Source organism: Zonotrichia albicollis, chromosome 1 (genome assembly GCF_047830755.1).
Source record: "Zonotrichia albicollis isolate bZonAlb1 chromosome 1, bZonAlb1.hap1, whole genome shotgun sequence".
In the NCBI taxonomy this organism is placed as follows: Eukaryota; Metazoa; Chordata; class Aves; order Passeriformes; family Passerellidae; genus Zonotrichia; species Zonotrichia albicollis.
Window position 1 is genome coordinate 26,260,299 of NC_133819.1, and position 20,620 is coordinate 26,280,918.

Below are 20,620 nucleotides of genomic sequence, written 5' to 3' on the forward strand. Positions count from 1 at the left end.
GTTAAACAGCAAGTTATTGCAATGATCAGCAGTATGCTCCACTCAGTCTACGGCAAGTTTGTTCTATGCAAAGAGAGCAATATCTATCTAGCCATCTCCTCTCTCTCTCCCTCTCTCATCTCTCATCTCCCTAGATTGTTCATTAGGTGTGGTCCTGGCCCCAGACTAACAGAGAAGTGACACTGGGAGAGATAGGAAAGAGGGAGTTGCAAGGGAAAAGTCAGCTGCAATTTTTTGTTCTCCTTTTGAAAGAAGTCCCTAGGCAGCTTTAGCCTGCACTGCAACGCAGAGGCTGTCTGGAGGGGCAGGATGACAGTATGATTCCTCGCAGGCTGCACACTTCTGTTCAAAGCTGTGACATGAGCATTCTGCATGTCTAGCAGAGTGATGGTGCTGGAAGCATATGGAGGTGTCCATCTTCCAGGTGTTTGGAGCAGAAATGGCTATGGGGGAGGGCTCTGGTGCAGCTCTTTCAAAGAGTACTCATTACCTTCCCCATTCTTACCCTGCTCCCCTTTCATTATAGTGTTCCAAATTCAGACCCCAGAATTAAAACATATTTAAGTATTAAGTATTTTACAGCTTGATACTGAAGCCTCAGATCACAGAAATTAGTTACCCCTATGTGCTCTGGGAGAAGATTTGACAGGACAACTGAAGTCTTCCTTTTCCTTACCATTTCCCTCTCTGTACAGTGTACTGGCATGCTTCTTGCCTTGGCTTTGGGAAGTGATAAATCTGAGGTTTGCTATTGAGCTTGGGCATCTGGTAAGGCTGCTCTGTGCTGCTGGTATCCTCCCATTCACCCTGTCCCAATGTCACGCTAGTAATGATACTGTTTAGGGGATGGGAGGGTGTATGAAAAACATCCATAGAATTCTTTGCAAAGTAGAAGCAAAAACAGGTCGGTGAGACCTTTCCATTTGTATGACAGCTGGCAGGATAAGCCACAGCACCCGACAGGGGTGAGCTTTCCAGCCTCACTCCGACGGGCTGACCAGCTACAGGTTCCTGCTGGTGCGGGAGAAGCCACCCTTCCATCGTGGAGCCTGGTTCCCTCAGCCGTCACCCATCTGGGCTCCGCGATCCTGCCACCTCCGTGCCTGGCTGGCGGGCGCCCGCTGACTTCCAGGCGGAGCAGCGCTGTCGGTGCACGGGACACCGCAGAGGGAGGCGGAAAAACTAAAATGAGAGGGAAGAAAGAGGAAGAAGATGCTTTGCCGTGCTCCTTTAAGGCGGACAGCCGGCTCCCGCGGGAGGGCAGAGAGGGAAAGGGCTGTGCCCAGGCAGCAGAGCGGGCAGCAGGGAGGGCAGGGAGGGCAGCGCCGCTCCCGGGCAGAGGCAGGCAGCAGGGCGGCTAGGGCAGGCAGCAGGTTCAGGGCAGGCAGAGGGACAGGGCAGACAGAGGGACAGAGCAGGACACACGGCAGGCAGAGGGACAGGGCAGGCAGAGGGACAGGGCAGGACACACGGCAGGCAGCAGGGACAGGGCAGGTAGAGGAACAGGGCAGGCAGAGGGACAGGGCAGGACACACGGCAGGCAGAGGGACAGGGCAGCAGCAGCGCGGGCAGGGTGGGCAGGGCGGGCAGCGCAAGGCAGATCGCGCCGCCCGGGGAGGGCTCTAATTCATCACCCCGTTCAGCGGAGAGGATGGGACGCCGCTAAACTCCCCTTCCTCCCTCCTCCCTTCCCCCCTCGCCTGGCAAGCCCCCCCGTCCTCCCCCCTCCGCTGCTCTTTCTCTTTCCCCAAGCAGTGAGCCTCGGACAGTGCTCGGCTCCAGCGCTTTATTTTAAGATGATCGGCCAAGGTCTTTGCAGATAGATTTTATCTGAAGTTAAATAGCAGGCGCTCGCCGCTCACTCGCCAATAAGTCATTTTTAATAGAGACAAATCGCTCTGGACTCCCCGGAGCGCCGGTGCCGCCGCTCCTGCCCGCGCCCCCAGCCGAAGGCGAGCGGGCAGCCCGGGCAGCTCCCTCCTGCCGTAAGTGTCCTGCTCGGCGGATCCAGAGCGCGGCCGTGTGTGGAGAAGGGGAGGCAAGGGGGGGAGAGCCTGCCAGCCGCCCCGCCGCCCTGACATTGCCTGCGCTGGATGCACAGCGGCCGCGGGACCCCTCGGCTCGGAGCGCGGCCAAGGAGATGCGCAGGGGCGGCGGGCTGCGCCGCAGCTCTCGGCCCCTCTAGGCTCGCCCATGGAGCGTCCCGCGGAGCCCCGTCCGCCGTCGGATCCCGCACGCCGTACGTATCCCCAGCGCGGCCCCCCCGCGGCGGCGGGGCAGTCCGCGGGCCGCGGGGGCGGAGAAGGGCTGGGGCCGGGGATGGGGGTGCTCGCCCGTCGGGGCGCCCCGGGGCGCGGTCCCGGCCCGGGGCAGGACACGGCGCGCCTTTAGGAGCGGCAGAGGGAGGTGGGCGCTTGCAGGGGTAAGCAGATCCTGCTCGGGCGTCCCGAAGGCGAAGCTCTCTGCCTCGGCTTTAAGCGCCCACAAGCATCCGGAGCCACGACCCCAGCGTCCGCTGCCGCCTTCTCCCCGCGTCGCTCCCTAGCTCGCTGCCGGGGCTCCGCAGCCTACGGGCGGGCGGCTGCCGCCCGGTCCCCGCCGGGCACACAGACAGGCAGGGCTGGCAGTGGCACCCCCGGGCCGTCCCAGCCCACACCACGGGGCTCTCCCGCCCAGGGAAAGGACTGAGCGCCGGGGAGCGCTGCCTGTAGGCGGTCTGCCGCCACCTCGGACCGTGCGATCACTTTGCTCTGACGATGGATTAACTCGATTTTTAATCGTTTTTTGTTTCGCCCACCCCTATTCACACACCCCATCTCCTCCTTCTCTCCCGCCGCCGCCCCCCCGCGCCCCTCCTTTCCCTATACACCTCTGTTCCCCCCTTGTGCTGAGCCTAACCTTGTCTTTTGGTCATGGGATCTATAATTTCGTTTTTGTCTAGGCTGGTGAGAGCTCTGTTTGTTCTGTAAAGTGGATGTCAGGTGGATCTATGTTCTGGAAGGAACAAAGAGGCAGCGAAAGCAGCGCGGGGGAAGTTTGAGCGGCGAGGATGCAGGCTGTGTACTGGTACGCGGTCCTTCTGCTGCAGCCCACTCTCTACCTGGTGAGTGTCCCCGGCCCCTCTCACGGGCCGGGCATGGGGATGCTCGTCGGGGAGCAGGGCGCCAGCCTGGCGGAGAACGAGCAAACTCACGGCAACTACTTGCACGCCGCAGCCAGCCCTGCCCAGTCCTCCCGGGGCCGGGATGGTGCGGGGCGGTGCGGGTCCCGGCCGGGAAATCTCGGCGAGGTGGGAGGACCTGTAACTGCTCCGCGGAGACTGGGTGCTCCGCCGGGCCGGACCAGGGTCGGGGTCTCCTGGGCCGCGTCCCCCGGTGCTGCCTCCCGGATCGGTCCCTGGATGTCTACGCGGGCACCAGAGCACCGCCGCGGGGGCGCCCGGCCAGGCTGCGGGATGGAGGCAACTTCGTGCCCTCCGCTCCCTGCCGAGGGTGGGAGCCCCTCCGGAAGGGAACCCCGCCGTGTGCCACTACGGGCGGTGCGGCACAGGCGGGCGGGCACTCGGCGGCGAGCACAGCTAGTATTTTCCGCGAGAAGTGTCATTGACTTTTCGTAGCAAATCTTTAAGATTACCGCGGGAACACGAGTAAACACAGGCGTTATCTCCTTTCACTCACACACACACACTCACACACACACTTTATTCCCGCTACGATTGCAAGGAACAAAACCTAGGCAGACTGCCCTTTTGCAGTCCTCTCTCTCTTGTGATGCGTTAAGCAGGCAAACGCTTGGCGGCAGCTCATCCCCGTGGCTACGGGGGAGGGAAAAGACCTTTTTCCAGGAGCGCTGCCGAGAGAAGCACACCGGTAGCCGTGCTGGGGGTGGTGACGGCGACAGCCCGGCTCTCGGGCTCTGGCTCTCGACCCCGGGCTGCGGATCCCGCTTTCGGGCTCCCACTCTGGCTCCGGCTAGGGCTCCGGCTCTCGAGCTCCGGCTCCAGCTCCGGTTCCCGGGATGCGGGCGCTGCCCGTGCCGCCGCTCCCTGCGCTGTGGCGGCCGCGCCGCCCGGGGGCGCTGCGGGGCAGCGCGCGCGGCCCCGCGCGGGGCAGCCAATGGGGCGCGGGCGGGGTGGGGGGGAGGCAGGCGGGGCCGCGCGCGCTCCAACCGGGCCCGCGCAGCGCCCGCGCGCCCGGCCCTGCTCGGCCCAATCCAGTCCCAAATCCCGGCCCAATCCCGGCCCAAATCCAGTCCCAAATCCCGGCCCAAATCCCAGCCCAATCCAGGACCATCCCGGCCCAGTCCGGCGCCTCCCGGCCCTTCCCGTGCCCGCCCGACGTGGCTCCCTCATGAGGGGTCCTGCCCTCGGCGGGCGGTGCCACGTCTGGCGCGGGCGTCTCTCCTCCCTGCGAATTTTATAGCTGGGGTGGGGGTGGAAGGGTGGGGGGAAATGGGGAGAAAAGCGCGTGGCAAATAATCCATCAAAAAGCCGGAGCGAGATCGATACGTCGTGTTAAATTTTAAATGTGTTTGCTGGCAGTTAAACTGCTCTCGACTCATTACAACAACAGTGCTGGATTTATTCTAATGCGCTGCAGTCTGAACAACAAGCGCATTAATTCTCCTTTAATTGTAAACTGGGAGCATTTGAAAACCATTCAGTGTGCAAATTATGCTGATTCAATTACCGTTTAGTTACAGACTTCATTACCTGAATACTTTTTTTTTTTCCCGAGGACTTGGCATTGCAGAGTGAAGGAGACGATTTTCAAGTTTCCCTCGAAACAATGCGAAATATGACACAGAAAAAAAAATCGGGAATAAAAGGCGAGCTGGGGGGAGGGAGTGCGCCCTTCAGCTGGTTTGTGTCTTCTGCCAAAATGCTCGGGGAGGATCCAAAGGATTTCCCTAGCACAATTCTTCTTTCTAACTCGATTCTTCCACGTTTATGCCAATCTCCCCCTATTCTCTATATTTCAGGAGTGACTCTGAAAGTTTGCATTAGGCCATCACATGGTAACAAACTGTTTATTAGCACCGAAGCATGAAGTTTTGATTAAAGCTTTAATGCGGCGCCACAAAGCAGCAAGGTGCAGCACTTTGTTGTGCCTATCCATATGTGCACGTCGCTCCGCATGGACAAAAGCAGTTTCAATTAGGAATTAAATTTTCAATGCTCAAACTGTTAGGAAGGGTAAATGAAATGGCAGCACAAACAGCTTCCTATCGAGTTTGGTAAAAAAAACCTTTTTGAGAGAGGTTAATAATATAGGTGAGAGGGAAAATAGCCTGTTTCCCCTTCACCTGAATTGGGAGGTGTTCATGGAGAGTGAACAGCTGCAGTGAGGCTGGGCTGCCTTGAAGTCACTCATTTACAGACACTGTCTGCCTTGTAATTTCTCTTCACTCAGCAAACCGCTGCTCTTTTTCTTTCTTTTTTTTTTTTTTTAATTATTTTTCCCCCTCCTCTGTTAAACCTCTTTGTAAGAAATCTTAAGGAAAAAAAAAAAAAAACAGTGCTTCAGGTTTTCTGCCCCTTTTAATAGGGCCATATGCTATTCAGCCTTATTGCCTGAAATTTATAGAGATCGTGGCCGATCTGAATGAGTAGGAATTTTGCTGGGGTAGAGATGGTTCACCTTATTATGTTTATTAAAAGAACACTAGCTGTGCATTGCAAGGTGCATTTTCTCCTTGTTTTGAGCTGTGCAGTTCATTGAAAATATTATATTTGATTTGCAATAGTAGTGCATTTCCTTTGGCCTAAATGTGTAACTTAGTACTTATTTGTCAGAATTAGGAGTTAACCTTTAAAGTCATGCAGTTGTTTTCTTTCTCTACTTTTAGAAAGCTGCAGAAAGTATTCAAACATCTACACTAGGTCTCATTTACCACGACACTCCACATCACTGCTGTTCTTTCAAAAGCATCTTAGTCTGATTCTAATGGATGATGTTTCCTTAACTAACAGTGCTGAGCTCAAAATCGTCAGTGAGGAAGAACGTAAAGAATAAAGAAAAAAACCAAAATAACATCTGGAGATTGCAGACTCTCTTAGAATTGAGTTCTGTTTATAAGGACGCTGGGATTTTACACCATTCCTTTAAGGGAAACCTTCTCGTTGTACTACTGCCTAGTTGCCTGTGAACTTCCAGTCCGACACCACAGGACAATAAAAGGCCAGCCTGTTTCTTTTCATTTCTTCCTTATATTTTTTTGTGTGTGGAAGCAGCAAGCTGTAGAAGTGGCTACAGACCGCGCGGGCTGTTAGGAAGGACGGCAAGGATCTCGAGTATTATTTCTCGGAGGGACAGGTCAAGCAGACCCTCGAAGGAGGAGGCAGGTCTTGTTCGTGCCGGCAGCTGCGGAGCGGCTCCGTGCGGCGGGGCCCGGCGGGCTGTGCCCGGAGCTCCCGGCGGCGACGGGCGCTCGTCCGGGCCCGTCCCGTCCCGTCCTGGCGCTCCCGGGCTCTGTGCAGCCCCGGGCGCCGAAGGGCTGGCTCACGGCGGGATTGCACCCCCGCCACGGTCACAGGCTCGACTCCCACCCGCCCTGGGGACGACACCGTGCCGCACCGCACAAGCACGGAGTGCGTACATGCACCTCTTTTGCCGGGATCACCCCGGCTCATTACTTAGGTGCTCCTACACCGGAGCAGCGGGTACGGAACTAAAATCAGTCGGAATTTTGCGTGGCATGCTGCTAGGGTAAGGATCCCTCCCCCTCTTCATCCCCCGCCCGGCTTGTCGTCTTCTTCCAGCAAAGTGTTTATTCACCGGTGGCTTTAATTAGGATCCGCACCGGAGCCGGGTAGCTGAGTGCTGAACTCTGTGCAGAACTTGAGCAGCGCCAGAGCAGGAGGAGGGGTGGCTTTGCACCCCGCGGTGAAGGCTGTTCCTCCCGCGGGGGGAGCTTTCCTGCGCGGCGCTTTGCCAGAGGAGCGGAACTGCGGGGCTCACGGGGCACCTTGTTAAACACGGCGATGGCTTTGGCAGAGGGGCTTTGGAAACAGCCTGCAAACCTACCCCCCGCGCCGGGCTGGGATTTTAGGGTCTGTTTCACACCGTCACTGTAGCTTGGAGGCCTTCTGACAGCTGAGAGCAGCTTCCCTGCAAAACTGTTGTGAATAACAGGGGTTTGAAATTGTCCTCAGAGATGGCACACAGTATTTGCTGAGGGGGTAAACAGGGGGTTAGCGGCTCCGGAGTTTGTGTACATTTAATTTCGCTGCGTGTCGCACTGTTTGCGGTCATTTCACCCCGGTTAATGAAAGCTGTGGTGAACGTGAGGAAATATCACGTGCCGGCGAAGATAAGTTGGTTTTTTTTCTTCCTTCTTTTTAAAGATTGTTGCTGATTGTGTCCTACTTTGTCACGGAAGAAAAAAAAAGCCCAACAAACAAACCCACACCTCTATAGGCAGAAAACAAAAGAGACAGGAGGCATTGTCCTATCGTAATCACCACCCACAGTATTTTCTCAGAGGCATTTGGTGGTGAATGCATTCGGGTATTGCTTTTTTCCCCCAAATAAGCGATTTCTTTTAATTTTCAAATTGACGTCGAAGGCAGGGAGGGCGGGGGAGAGCGCTTGGCGAGCAGGGACAGAAGTGGCTTTTTGTGCGGGGGAGTTTACGTAGCCTTGAGAAGCTCCTGCTCTCTCTTTCTAAACGTGTTTGAGAGACGCTGTACCGGTGGTGTAAAGGGAAAAATTACCCTTTTGGAAGGTAAGACAAGGGAATAACAACGGGACCCCGACCTCGCGTAGGTGAAACAAACTTATCTGCGCTCTAGATTTTTTTTTTTTTCAAGCTGAGGATAGTGTATTCTTTTCCAGGCTTCCTTCCCTGCTTCCTAACCACCAGAGACCTGTGCTAGTTTTAGAAGGGGTTTTCCTGCACTGAACTTTCTTTTTTTCTGATGCTTAGTAAACACTATTTTAATTCAGTATATAGTTGGAGAAAGCAATGTGGAATAGATTTCACCTTCTGGGGAGGGACCTGAATGTAATCCAACATCCCTGCCTGTCTTCGACTAACCAAATCTTCCAAGTCGGTACGGTACCTAGAGGTGTCCATTTTAACCTCTTTAATATTTCCCTGCATCTCTAAACCGCCATTTTAATTAACAAAAACCCATTTCCTAATCGTCTTGGAAAGTGCGGTGAAGCAGGTTAAGAAACCAATCGCTCGGAATAGCCAGCACTTGGAGAAAATGAATGTGTGAGCCATCCTAGCCTCCCTAGGATTGGCTTCTGTTCTCCCGACTGGATTTGGGTGAAGTTTTAATGTGATTTAGCAGATAGTTTAACACCCAGCTCGCTCTTCTTGTAAGTCAGCATTAAACCACCTCCTGGGTGCTTTGTAAATACAGCTTTAGCATTTTTTCATGCAGCAGATTGACATGTTGACGATTCTGCTTTAAGGAATGTGACAATAAAGTGGAAAACCAAAGGCTGGCAAGCACTTCATCAAGGATAAAAAGGTTCTGCTGTAAGGATGTCACTCAATTTATTGTGAAAGTCGAATGAATTACGTTTAATGAAAGTGCTCCCTAGATGAATATTACCAGCAATTTCCTGAGTTGGCTCTGTCAGATTGATATGAGGAAATGCCAACCCATATCAAAAAAGATCTCCAATCTCAATTACTATGCAAGCTTTCGAAGAGCTCCTTTTTATTGATATGATATATATTGGCGGGTTCTCAGTGCTGTGCAAACTACTCTCTGTTTAACAGGACAGCACATTTCCCAGTTTATTGTTTAACACTACGTTTTTCTGGCTGTTGTATAAACTTCTGCGAGTGCCCTTTTTCAGAGGGGAAACTGCCTCTCATCCTCTTTCCCTTTCTGTGACCCAGAGAGATCAAAGTTGTGTGGCTGGCAGGCAGCGGGGGCGATGCTCGTTGCAGGAAGTTTGTTCAGCCTGGATGGACAAAGCCGAAGGTCAAGACAAATAGCTCGGCTGAGACAACGGCATTGGGTCCCCTAATTTTCAGTGCATTTCTAGGCAACAATCCAGATCACGGTAATATTTGTTGCGACTAGCAATCCCAGAATTCCCATTCTTTCTTCCTCATTCCTCTAGGGCTTCTAAGGGCAAATTAGGAATTCAGCGAGCCCTCGAAGGGAGAGAAAATCTCTCTTGTCACCTCATCTACATAAGAATTGACTTTTCGAGAGGCTTTTCTGCTCTAGTTTAACTACGGTGACGCCGGTCGTTACTCAAGAATACAGCTTCTTTTCCCGTAATCCGTCTTGCTGGGCTTGATTGTGATTGATTCAGTCAGATTTCTTCTATTGCTTTGCCATACTCTTTCAATTTTTTGTATCAAAGCAGAGAGACGGTATTGAAGGAATACAATAGTGAGGCTTTCAAAACTCTGCAGTAGGACAGGGACATGGTTACATTCACATGTGGGGCTGCACTCCTTGCATGAAGCATTAACGAGGAAGCAGAAAGAGCTTGTCCTTAGCACATATCGGGTTAGTCTGGCTTCCTATTTCCCATTCGTTGCCGGATCCGTGTCTGAAACTTTCTTCAGAGTATGATTAGTCTACCTGTTATCTATTTATTTATTTATTTGTTTATTTTTTAAAAATGTGTTTTCCTCCCCTCTGTCGGAGATGCTGAGTGTTTCGAGCCGCGGACGGCGAGTGCAGGCGCTGCGGGGAGAGGGAGCAGGCTCTGGCAATGGGGCCGAGAGAGGGCTGGCCCTGAAGTGTCCCGCTCGGCGCCGGGCTGGGGCTGGCGCTGCCCCCTCGGCCGGGCCGGCAGCGCCGTGCGGCAGCGCCTGGAGAGAGCCCGGGACGGGGCAGCGTCCAGGAGAGAGCCCGGGATGGGGCAGCGCCCTGGAGAGAGCCCGGGGTAGGGCGGAACCCTGGAGAGAGCCCGGGATGGGGCGGAACCCTGGAGAGAGCCCGGGATGGGGGAGTGCCCTGGAGAGAGCCCCGGCCTGGAGGCAGCCCGGGACGATCAGCACCCTGGACAGAGCCCGGGCCGGGCAGCACCACGGACAGCGCCCGGCCCCGGCCCGCGCCGCCCGCTGCTCTCTCACAGGCGCCCCGTCCCGGGCTACTCAAGGTTTTGGGCTGCTGCTGCTTAGACCTCGTTCTCAACACGCTGTGGAGTTGGGGCTTGGCGCTCTGTGCCAGTTTTCCTGAAGGAAGGAGGGGCCGGGTGGACCAGTAGGTCGATGTATTTGTTTACTGCTACTGCCGACTGTCTTTCACTCAGTCGTGAAATGGTAGCTTAGTTTTCTGAGGAAAAGCTGGTCATAAGGACAATACATGAGTACGCGATGGAGCAGGGGTGGTAGAATGAATCTGGGGATAGGAAAGCTGTTCTGAGATGCTCAGGTTTGTCTCATTCTATTCCAGGACCATGGCATCCTCTCCTCTTGGAGAGAGACCAGAGATTTGCAAAAGCATTGGAGTAAAAAATGAGGTCTGAGACATGGCTGACACTGAGACATGAGAACAGGGAGTTATTAATTAACAATGACTTTTTTAATCCTATGGGTCGGGGCAGGAGTGTCTCTCAGACACAGTTGATGTCATTTTTCGGGGTAGTGGCACTCTGAGGCACCTGTGAGGGGCAGCCAGATCTTGCTCCCTTCAATTGATTGCCTGTGTCCTGGCAGACAGTGCTCAGGGTATCTCCCAGCCCTCCACTTGCTTTCACAAGGAGATAATCACAGGCAACTGCCTCCACCCCTGTAAATCCCACTTACTATCAACAGAGCTATCCTCTAGAGCTCTACTGCCTGAAAAGCACTTGTCAATGAAACAGTGACTTTTGGCAAGGCAGGTGTAAGTGAATGACTGATGAAGAGTCCTTCAATAAAGGAATGTGATGGGAATTGACTGGGCTGAGAGGTAAAATAACCCACAATCTCCACCAGCCTTCCAGACAAAACCATAAGCCATTTATTCCTGATCCATATTCTCCCATGAATACCAGTAGTGATTGTGATGCTTTTGCTGGATGTGAACATTCTCCAGTCCCTTTTGATTACACCATATCCCTGTGCGTGGTGTCTCACAACTACATTGTCTGCTGCAGAGATACTGCTTTTATCTTCCAAATGCCACCCTCATTAATGTCAATGTCTCACCATCCAGCCAGTGACAAATGTCTCAGGGACGTTCATCTGCCTTGCACACTGTATCATCTCTCCCGCTGCCTTGTCTTTTCCTCTCCGAGGAGAGATTTAGCAATATTTTCTTCCTTACCCCCTGTATCTGCTCAAAAAATTGTTGTCCACTAGTTGGTCTCTGTCCTGTCCATTCATAAGTTAGTTTTGCCAGTGTCCTCTGGGTTATCACCTCTGCTGTTAATCTGTTTGATCACTTTGATGGCAGATTGACCAGTGCATGCAGAGATGATCTGCTCTTTCCAGATATGCAGGCTGTTGAAGGGAGAGAAATTAGGCCTACCAAATGATTATGACATTAGTGCCCTCTTTTCCTCATATTTCATATTCTAACCCAGACTTGACACAAAAAACAAAAGAACAAAGAGTCTGGTTGTTTCTTTGTCTGGGTAACCTGGTTATTGTGTGCACAAGAGTACTTGTGAATGCTCTTATTTTGCTGGGCTTTTGAAAACTGATAAGTCAAATATGTCTATGTTATTTCTTTGCATATTTACTTAAAATTTAGTGATAGCTGTGCAGCAGACTTGTTTTGGAAGCAGAGCCAAAATAATAGCAGGAAAGAAGCGATCTAATAACCTTGGTTCTTGGAAAGACATGTAATTAAATTATAATAGATACAATATACGTATATATACATACATATACATATATATGTATAAATTACTTATTAATATTACAATAATATATGAGGCATTAGAATTATATATATATATTTAGAAAGAAAAGTAGAGAGTCACTTACATCTAATCAGTACAGTATCCTCAGCTGAAAATTAAAAGATGCTTCTTACCTTCCTAGTTGGAACATGCTTTGAAATAACAGGAGTAGGATTACCAGTGATTAGTGACCAGTGTTTTATGATCCTCTTTCCCCTTCCCCTGCCCTATGTCAGCCTTGCATTATGTGTGAGTTAACTTTCAGCTGGCACAATATTTCCTGCACTTGTTTTAGAGGTGCATGTGAGCTACTGGGTAAAAGTAAAAATAGAAAACGAGAAACATTCTGCCCATGTATTGAGAACACTGTGGATAAACAAAGACTCCCCTGCTGCAGATCCTATGCCCTGATCCTGCAGTGTAATACAAGAGAGGATTCCAGGTAAATCAATGGTTTGTTTACTTGTGTGAGGGGGACAGATTCTGTTTATGTTGAAGATTAAGGAGACCATTTCTGTTTCTGGGAATTTCTTGTCACTATTCAGATACCACTTCAAATTGAAAGTGTAATTGGCAGCTCTTAAAAGATTTTAGCTAATGGAATTTCTATTATGGGTAGTTCAGACCACCTGTACCATAATATTTATCTGAGCAGTCATTTTTATAAGCTATTCTTGATTGAACTTTAGAAAAATAATCCTTCTGCTAGGCTGTTTTGTCAAGAAATGTTGTCATAGGCCTTCAGGTACATAAAACCGCTTATATAAAATTAATGGACTGCTTTTTATATTTACATTCTCATGCATAGCATTTGAAGTCTTGCAAAAGAAGAGATAGACTTAAAGTAGGAATAATGTTAAAACTGTGTCCTCATGCTTATTGCACTGTCAATAGCAGTATTGTAAAATATTGGTGTGCTTAAAATCAGAATGTTAGTTTGCAATTTGACTCTAATTTAGACTAATTTCTGCTGTCACTTACTGCAACTACTCTGTATTATATAGAGATTATTCTTAATGTTTATGTGGGGAATGCTTTGCACCTTGAGGAGATTTTGTAAGAAATATTGATAGGTAAAATATAGCAATAATACTGTAGCTCTGTAGAGGACTATTGCTGAGTGAACAGATCTTTAAGGATGGGGAAGATAAGAAAGACTACAGAAATGTGACATAAAAGATGTGCATAATAAATAGTATATGAAAACCTTCACCATTTAAAAAGATGGGCTCCATCCTGCTGCCTTCATCTGCAATGGATATTACTTGACAATGTCCACATTTTATATTCCTGCTTTTCTCTTCTCTCTGCTTTCACAAACCATCACATTTGCTTAGCTGACTTGCTTGTAGCAGGTGGCAGTGTAGTACGTGTTGCAAGCAGAGGGAAGTGCATGGATACCTTCAGTGGAATCATATCTGGGAGTGGTCACTCAGAGTGGTTAAAAAAATGATATTATCTGGTCCTTGACAAGACTGTGGTACTTGTGAATCATCATCTATCTCTTTAGCTTCTGTCTGTGCTGACTCAGTGGGACCTCTTGTTGTGTGTCTCCTTCCTCTGTGAGCAGCCCTGCTCTCTGTGCCAGCACAAGTCATTGCTGTAAGGTACCATCCCACAGGATTACAAATGTATTGGAATATAGATTGTTGTTATCTGTTAAATGTGATGAATATTTGCTAGCTAGAGCAGACTGTGAGTCTTGGAAAAGTTATTGTATGGATTAGCAGATTGTAATTATATGGTTCAGTCTTCCAGTCTAACACAACTCAAATGAATATGGAAATGTATGACTAAGTACGTTAGAGGAGGTGCTGTTGTTCTCCACAATTTTTAGGATATTCTGAAATTGCAGTGTTGTAGCAGACACTTCAGAGTGAAGGCCAATAGCTTGCAACTACTTTTTAGAAGCAAAACACAATCTCAACTGAAGTCAGAACACTTGTCTCATATGCTTCAGTGCTTTACTGAGCTAGGAGAAAGTGAATGCAGTATGGTTTTTGCATTTCTTTTTTTGGGATATAAAACTTCTTCTATGGAGGAAAAGATAACACATCCATGTCTTCAAAAATATCAGAGTAGTTTTTTTTTGCCAAGAATCTGCTGAATTTACCTCTAGACTACTTAGGATCTATTACAATATTTTTCTATTACCAAGTAGCGCACTTGATACTATCCCTTATCCTAAAAACATTGTCTTTATTATTATTGGATAACAATTAATGAGAAAAAAATTCCTATAATTATGAGATAAGTATTTTTGGATTAATTTTAATTTTTGAGTCATGATTTATGACTCATTCTGACTACTGCTCCAGCTTTTGAAGAAATAGTCTACAAAAATATATTTATCTATGAAATTAAACTAAAGTTAGGATTTTCAAATAGACAATTAATGTGTCTTTTTTCCTTCCTGTAAATATGTTTTTGAAGCATTCAGAAAGCACCCTTACTACTGTCTAGAACTAAAAGGAGATGCAAATGGTGACATGTCTCAGAAAGCCATGTCTGGCCATTTTGCAGAACTATATTTGAGGTCTAAAGTTGAAGTCTAACTGCACAATTGATGTACATGTTTTGCAGACCAGTGCAGATTATTTTTATTTTTTTTTCTTTCAGATGAAAAATGTACTGGAACAATGACCGTGTAAAGCAAAAAAATGTAGCTTTATTTATTCTTCTGCAAGAAACTTGCATGTTGATTCAGAACTACTCAGCTCAGAAGAACTTCACCATTGATTTCTTTGGCTGTAAAATGGGGTCTTTAGCTTGATAAATATTTCCATTTTTATAAGATGGCTGGGATATTTCATTCCATTTTAGCTTGATTTTCTTTGTGAGAACTGGCTAGTGATAGTTCACACAGGAAAGAAGTAGTGAACATTTCTGATGACTGTGAAAGAATATGTATGTATGGGTATGTGGTATTCATAGCCTCTGCTCTGAACAACTTAGTCTTCTGTGAAGTAAAAAAGAGCTGAGCAGGCTCTATACACTTTTATTTCTAGCATTGTTTCTGTCATTGTTTTATTCTTTAGTAAATTTACCCAGAAGAATGTCATCCTGTCTTTGGCCAGCCACGAGACCCTTCCCGTAGATCCCAGTCCTTTTGTTCCCTGGCAGAATGGCTCCATGCCTGCAGTACTCCTTCACCTGCAGTAATGACTGCATGGATTGTCCCTAAACTCTGATATTTTACTTTATCCAAGCAGCACAGTGTTAGTCGTCTACGTCTGGCACAAGAACAAACCTGTGCTGCCAGCTGCTCCAGGTGGATGATTTGCTTTAGCTCAACAGGTGGAGCTGTGACTTCGTTAGCTTCTTGATTCAGGCTAAATTCATCTCCCTGGGCTGGTCCCTGACTCAATTTTGCTCAGGTGTTTTACACTCTCTAAATTTGTACCTACATTTCCATTGCCGATGGAAAGGTTTTAGCCTCTTGACTGGTAAAACATTTCAGGTAATGAGAGGTATATATGCTTTTGTATTCATCAAGAACAGTTACTTTGTGGGGAAAGTGGTGGTTCTAGGGAGATTCTGTGGGAGATTTTTTTCACCTCAGCTTGGTGTAATAACAGAGAAATTAGATGGAGCCTAACATGAGTCTATTTAATTTAGTCCTCTTTGAGCAAGGTCCACCTTGCATGGTTGAATTTTGTGACCTGTTTTTTTGTTAGGTTTTCAAAGACTGTAGAGATGTTTGGAGCAATTCTGTCTTCAGCGTGTTTAGAAGAAACTAGTTCCAGTGGATTTATGCTAATAACATTTATAAAACCAGCAAACTCATTGCTCATACATGCTAAAATTCTCATTTCATAGAATGTTTACAACTCCTATCTGCCCTTTTTGGCCTTGATTTAGCTGGAGCTGATCAATTGGTGATTGGAATGAATGAAGGATCATTCTGTGTTGGAAAATTATATCACTGGACAACAAGGGAGTGGCTTGATGTGAGTTGGGATAATAGTGTGAGGATCCATCTATAAAGGTTCTTGCTCCTCTAAAGATTTCAATTTTCTGTATTGTCATGGTTTTTTATTCATTTTTCAACATACCCCTGTTTAAACATGTTTTCAACTTACCCCTTGTTTTGTCTGATGAATGTTTAGAGAAAGGTTGTTTTCCTATGGATTGTGTATCCCTTGGGAAGTCAGTGCTTCAAATGTGATACTAGATATTCACTATTCATGTCAGAAGTGTTCCTGATACTGCACTTACAGTGGCAAAGTCAGTTAGGTGAACAAAGACAATACTAACTGAAGATTTCAAGTCCAGCAAAGAAATAATCATTGTGATTACATGAAGCAAAGAGTTTCCAAACAAATAATTTAGCTTTCCAGACTAAAATATGCTGGAAACATTCACTGAATGCTTATGAATAAAAGAAGCAGAAATCAAAGTGGGAGAAGCTTTTTAATGAACAGAAGTATAGGGTAAATGAATCAAATAAATTGTTTGCTATTAATAATGTGACCAGCTACAGTAAGATTCCAATAAATATGCCCAGTGGGGATGGAAAATCTACACAACTGAAATTACATTGATGAATTTATCCTAGTTTCCAATGCCTTCTGAGTATGTTTTAGGAAACAAAAGCTGTCATAAAGATAGCCTGACAGAAAATGGTCTCAACTATTTTTTTAAATTGAGATACTTCTCTTTGACAGTGAAAGTAATTTCAAGTTACTTAAGGATGCTAAATGTATCACTGCTTAGGCAGAGAATTCTTAGCAGAAATATCAGCAAGAAAGTGTCCTCTACTTTTGCAAGAAGACTCATTGGGAATGGTAGGAAATGCATATTATTACCTCTCCCTGAAGAAACAGGAGGTTAGTCTTTAATGGAATACTGTTTGTTCTAAAATATGAATGAATCACTGTAGTTGCACAGAAATAGGTACTGTAATCAAAAGGCAAATTTGACAAATTCCTTCTTAGAAATCAAAATAAAATCTCAAAAACCCCAGAATCTGAATAAAGATTCATCCTGTCCTGATTGCTTAGCTTTGATGTCTGTTTTTACAAGAATCTGTCTCCACCTCTGAGCCTAGACCTCTATTTCATTCTTGACTACTTAAGAATTGTTTACATCTTGCATTGTTGGTGTCTGAGTCAATGTTACCCACAAACCTGAAACTCTGAGTTCAGTCACAGGCTTGGTTCAAGGCTCAAGGTTCAAAAATTCCAAAACCCAAAAAGGGAATGCTGACCATCAGGAAGCAGTTCTAGTTGGGTGTGTAACATCCTAGACTTACAAAAATTTAATAGGGTCACAGGACTTTTCCACTCTCATTTTCTCTGTCGCTTGTTCATATTTTTCTCATCGGCCCAGTGTCTGAAGCTTCTGTTAGGGATTTAAGAGATTGAGTTTCTTTACTCCTTCAGAAAATGTGGATCCAAACCTTACAAATAGAGGTAATTGCTTTAACCACTGCCTGGTGGAATAGTCTTAGTGGAATTTTCTTGATTTTCTTGTTCATTTTATTCTGCTTGGTTTAATACAGTCAGGGACTGCTTTAATCTGAAACAGGATCTCATTGTAGGTAGATTCTGAGACATTTGTGTAATTAAGTCTCTGTCTCACTCTTTGGCCTTATGTATTTGAGTTCACCCATAATGGAAGCACTTGAGATTGTGAAAGCTCTATATCAGAAAAAAAGCTTTATTATCATGTGTAAGAAATTCTTGAACTGGAAAGTTGAAGATATGCTGCCTTGCCAATTCTATTCATTGGGCATACTAGCAACAGCAAACTAAGGTACATAATTCTAGGAGCATTTGTGCTTCAGAAATGTCAGAAAGTGTTTAAGTGAATTCCTTTTTGTCTCTGGTTGTTCAGTTTGGACAGTTAATAGCTTTTATGAGTGCTGCTTTCAGGAAACATTTCCCAACAGAAATATGTGGGCAGCTAATTCCAGGTTATGAAATTTAACAGGTCCCTTGGATAAAAAGAGTAAGGCTTTCACTGTAGTAATTATAGGCACCTTCTGGATAAAGCCTGAAGGGTCTTCCAAGTTTGCTAACAGTAAGCATAGGCAGTTCTGAACTTCATCTGCTTGCTGAATCTCCATTATCTTCACAGCTCCATACAAGTCCAGTTCTCATCTTACATTTTAAGAAACCCTGTCAGTCTGTCATAGCATAGTAACTAATTAGTAACTAATTGCTTCTAGAAAGCTGTTTATGTGCCCAAGATCCTGAAAGCTTTATTTTTTTTCCCTGAAGAGCAATACCCATGGTTAACTATGGATGCATATGTTAGCTTGCAAAAAGTTACCAATTTGCAGACCACTACCCTCACTCCCCATCCATGATTTTTAAGCTTATAATTTCCTTTGTTTGATGATTTTTATCTATCATCCTTGCATAAAAACCTGTATTGAATTACTGGATTGCAAGCTCTCTTCACGTCTATCTGCTTTTTCATTCTCAGTGCACCTGCAGGAACTGTCAGGAAAGAATAGGAGAACTTGGCTCCAGCATCTTATTTTGTTGGTCTAGAATATATAGAGCAAGGACTGAAGGGGTGTTCTTGCTTGGTGCAACCAATTCTCTGGGCTGAAGAAAGCAAACTGTTTTCCAGAGCTGAAACATGTATAGGTAATTCTGAGTGTTAAAACATATAAAGAATACTAATGATTTTTAGTTGTAGAAACTGAGCTGATTCTGGGAAGTAGTTAAGGCTTGATATTGAAAACACCCAGCAAAATACCCTGTCTTTGAATGGGCATTCTAGGAATCATAACAATTATATGCCTGACACATTTTAAAGGCTTTTCCTTCTCCAGAAATGCAGTATTAGGACTTCTCAAAGAAAAACTGGTTTTGGTTTATTTTCCAAAGCCAGGGATATTTTCCTGTAGACTTGTTCTATAAGATTTTGTGTTAATCTTTCCACAAAGACTGTATAAATAGTCAGGTAGATACCTTGCAGGGAAAAATTTTGCTCCAAGTAGCAAGGAGTTCAACAAACTTACAAGCAACTGAAAAAAAGTGTCTTATTCCATGAAGTTTCAGGCAGCCTTAATCACAGCCATTGCTAACAGAACCATCTATAGTTTATAAACATATGTATCCTCCTAGGTGCTCTGTGTGACAGTACTTTGCAATATGGTGTTACTGTGTGAATAACTGTTGCCCTTTTTCAAATATTATACTTTGGAGTAGCTCCATGGTTAAACAGAATGGTTAGAAAAATGCAGTTATTGTTGATATTTATAATTTCTTTATAACACTATCACTCTGTGGTGCTTACAAACAAGAATTTTAGTAGTAACTTTTTCATCATGTGGTTCCTAGAAAATGCACAGGGAATACTGTGGTATAGTGGATAGATTTTAAAATATACATTTAAAAAAATTGAAAGTGACAGGCACACTTGGTATACATACAAAAAATATGCTGTTCTATAAGTGTTTTAACACGCAGATTGTATCCAATTATACACAGCTTTAATTATTTCCTAAAGACTCTGTTCTAGAAGTATAGACATTATAGTGCTGTTGGCCCCAGAGGATGTGATATATTTCATTTTGAATAAGGCTTTTTCAAGCTGCCATCTCTTTATGGGTAGATCTTTTTATCTGTACAGATGAAACTAGCTTGTTATAGTAGCTCAAACATAATTAATGGTCTGTTTGTGCAGAACAGTTAAGGGACAAAGAAACAGTCTCTCATTATTTCTTATTTCTTCATCTTAAAATTAGGAGATTTTTTGACTTGCAAAGAAAAATAGATCACCAGTACTACAAGGTCTGGGTGAAACATACTGGTAGCAGGATTAAGAAAGTCTTGCTTCATTTCAGACTATATGTGCCCTTGGGGGATCTCAGTTATGCCTTGTGACAAAAAATTTAATGTTTCATTTTGTAGTGGTACATCTTTCACCTTTATGTGGATTTAAAAATGTAAATAAAATTGCTTTCTGTCAATGGGCTATGTGAAGGTCGCAGTCATATTCACCACAAGAATTCAAAGTGCCATTTGACCCATCATTGGTTCAGTAGATAACAGTGCATTCCATTCCCTTCCAGTGATCTAATTTGTAAGCACTTTGTAGCCCAACATTTTATGCCTAGCTGCTAAAAAGTAAGAAATAAACCCTTAAGGACTTCATTGCAGATTTATTTACAGAATGTCTGTGTATCAAATGAGAAGATTTTAGAGTGCCAGGACATCTTGTATTGCAGTCTTGTAACAAGACTGAATATTATAAAAGATAGTAGGAATGACTAGCAAAGGAGTTCAAGGGCTCTTTGATAGATTTACTTTAAACTTTTATGTGCTTATCTCACACAATTCTCTCAGATCATCTTTGTGGCAGGCTTGGCATAAACTGCATTCTTCTGAAATTGAAAACAAGTAAAAGCTACTGTGCATGCTGTTTAGAGGTAGGGATGGATAAAACCACAGTTTTAATGAAATAGAATTTTTCTAATTTTGACAACGCAAGGTCTAGGATAAGTGTGAAGTTTGTTTGCCACAGTGCAGACTGCCCAAGTGCCCACAGACTTCTCTCTGGATATCTGGAACATTTCTTGGCCAGAGCTTCAGCCGGTATTAAGTCCGGATGGTTGCCCTGATCTGGCCATATGTGACTGCACACACCTTCTGTTGTTGCTTCCTCTCTTGGCTAGTTGTACTGAAACTGTGTAAACTGTTAAGCTTTGAAACAGAAACAAACCCTTAAATGCTTAATGCTGCCATAAGACTTTCCTACATGGAGCTTATTCTGCATTTGCTCAGGAGAAACAGTAGGCTTTTTTTCCCAGAATGTGAGCAATATATTTTTCTTAAATATTTATATGC

The 20,620-nt window shown here is 45.9% G+C and overlaps 1 protein-coding gene across 3 annotated transcripts in view; it reads left to right on the plus strand.

The window, feature by feature from the left end:
• The first annotated feature begins 1,029 nt into the window (after positions 1 to 1,029).
• The window catches only part of NXPH1 (neurexophilin 1), a 140,099-nt gene continuing 120,508 nt past the window's right edge, over positions 1,030 to 20,620 (plus strand). Inside the window, exons 1-2 of one of the 3 annotated variants that reach the window (XM_074536577.1) lie at positions 1,030 to 1,985; positions 2,942 to 3,103. In XM_074536577.1, the coding sequence (XP_074392678.1) occupies positions 3,050 to 3,103 (54 nt within the window). In that variant the 5' untranslated portion in view covers positions 1,030 to 1,985; positions 2,942 to 3,049. Of the gene's footprint in view, positions 2,240 to 2,268; positions 2,423 to 2,941; positions 3,104 to 20,620 lie in introns of those variants that run through there. The other 2 variants (XM_074536567.1, XM_074536572.1) reach the window with 2 other exon arrangements.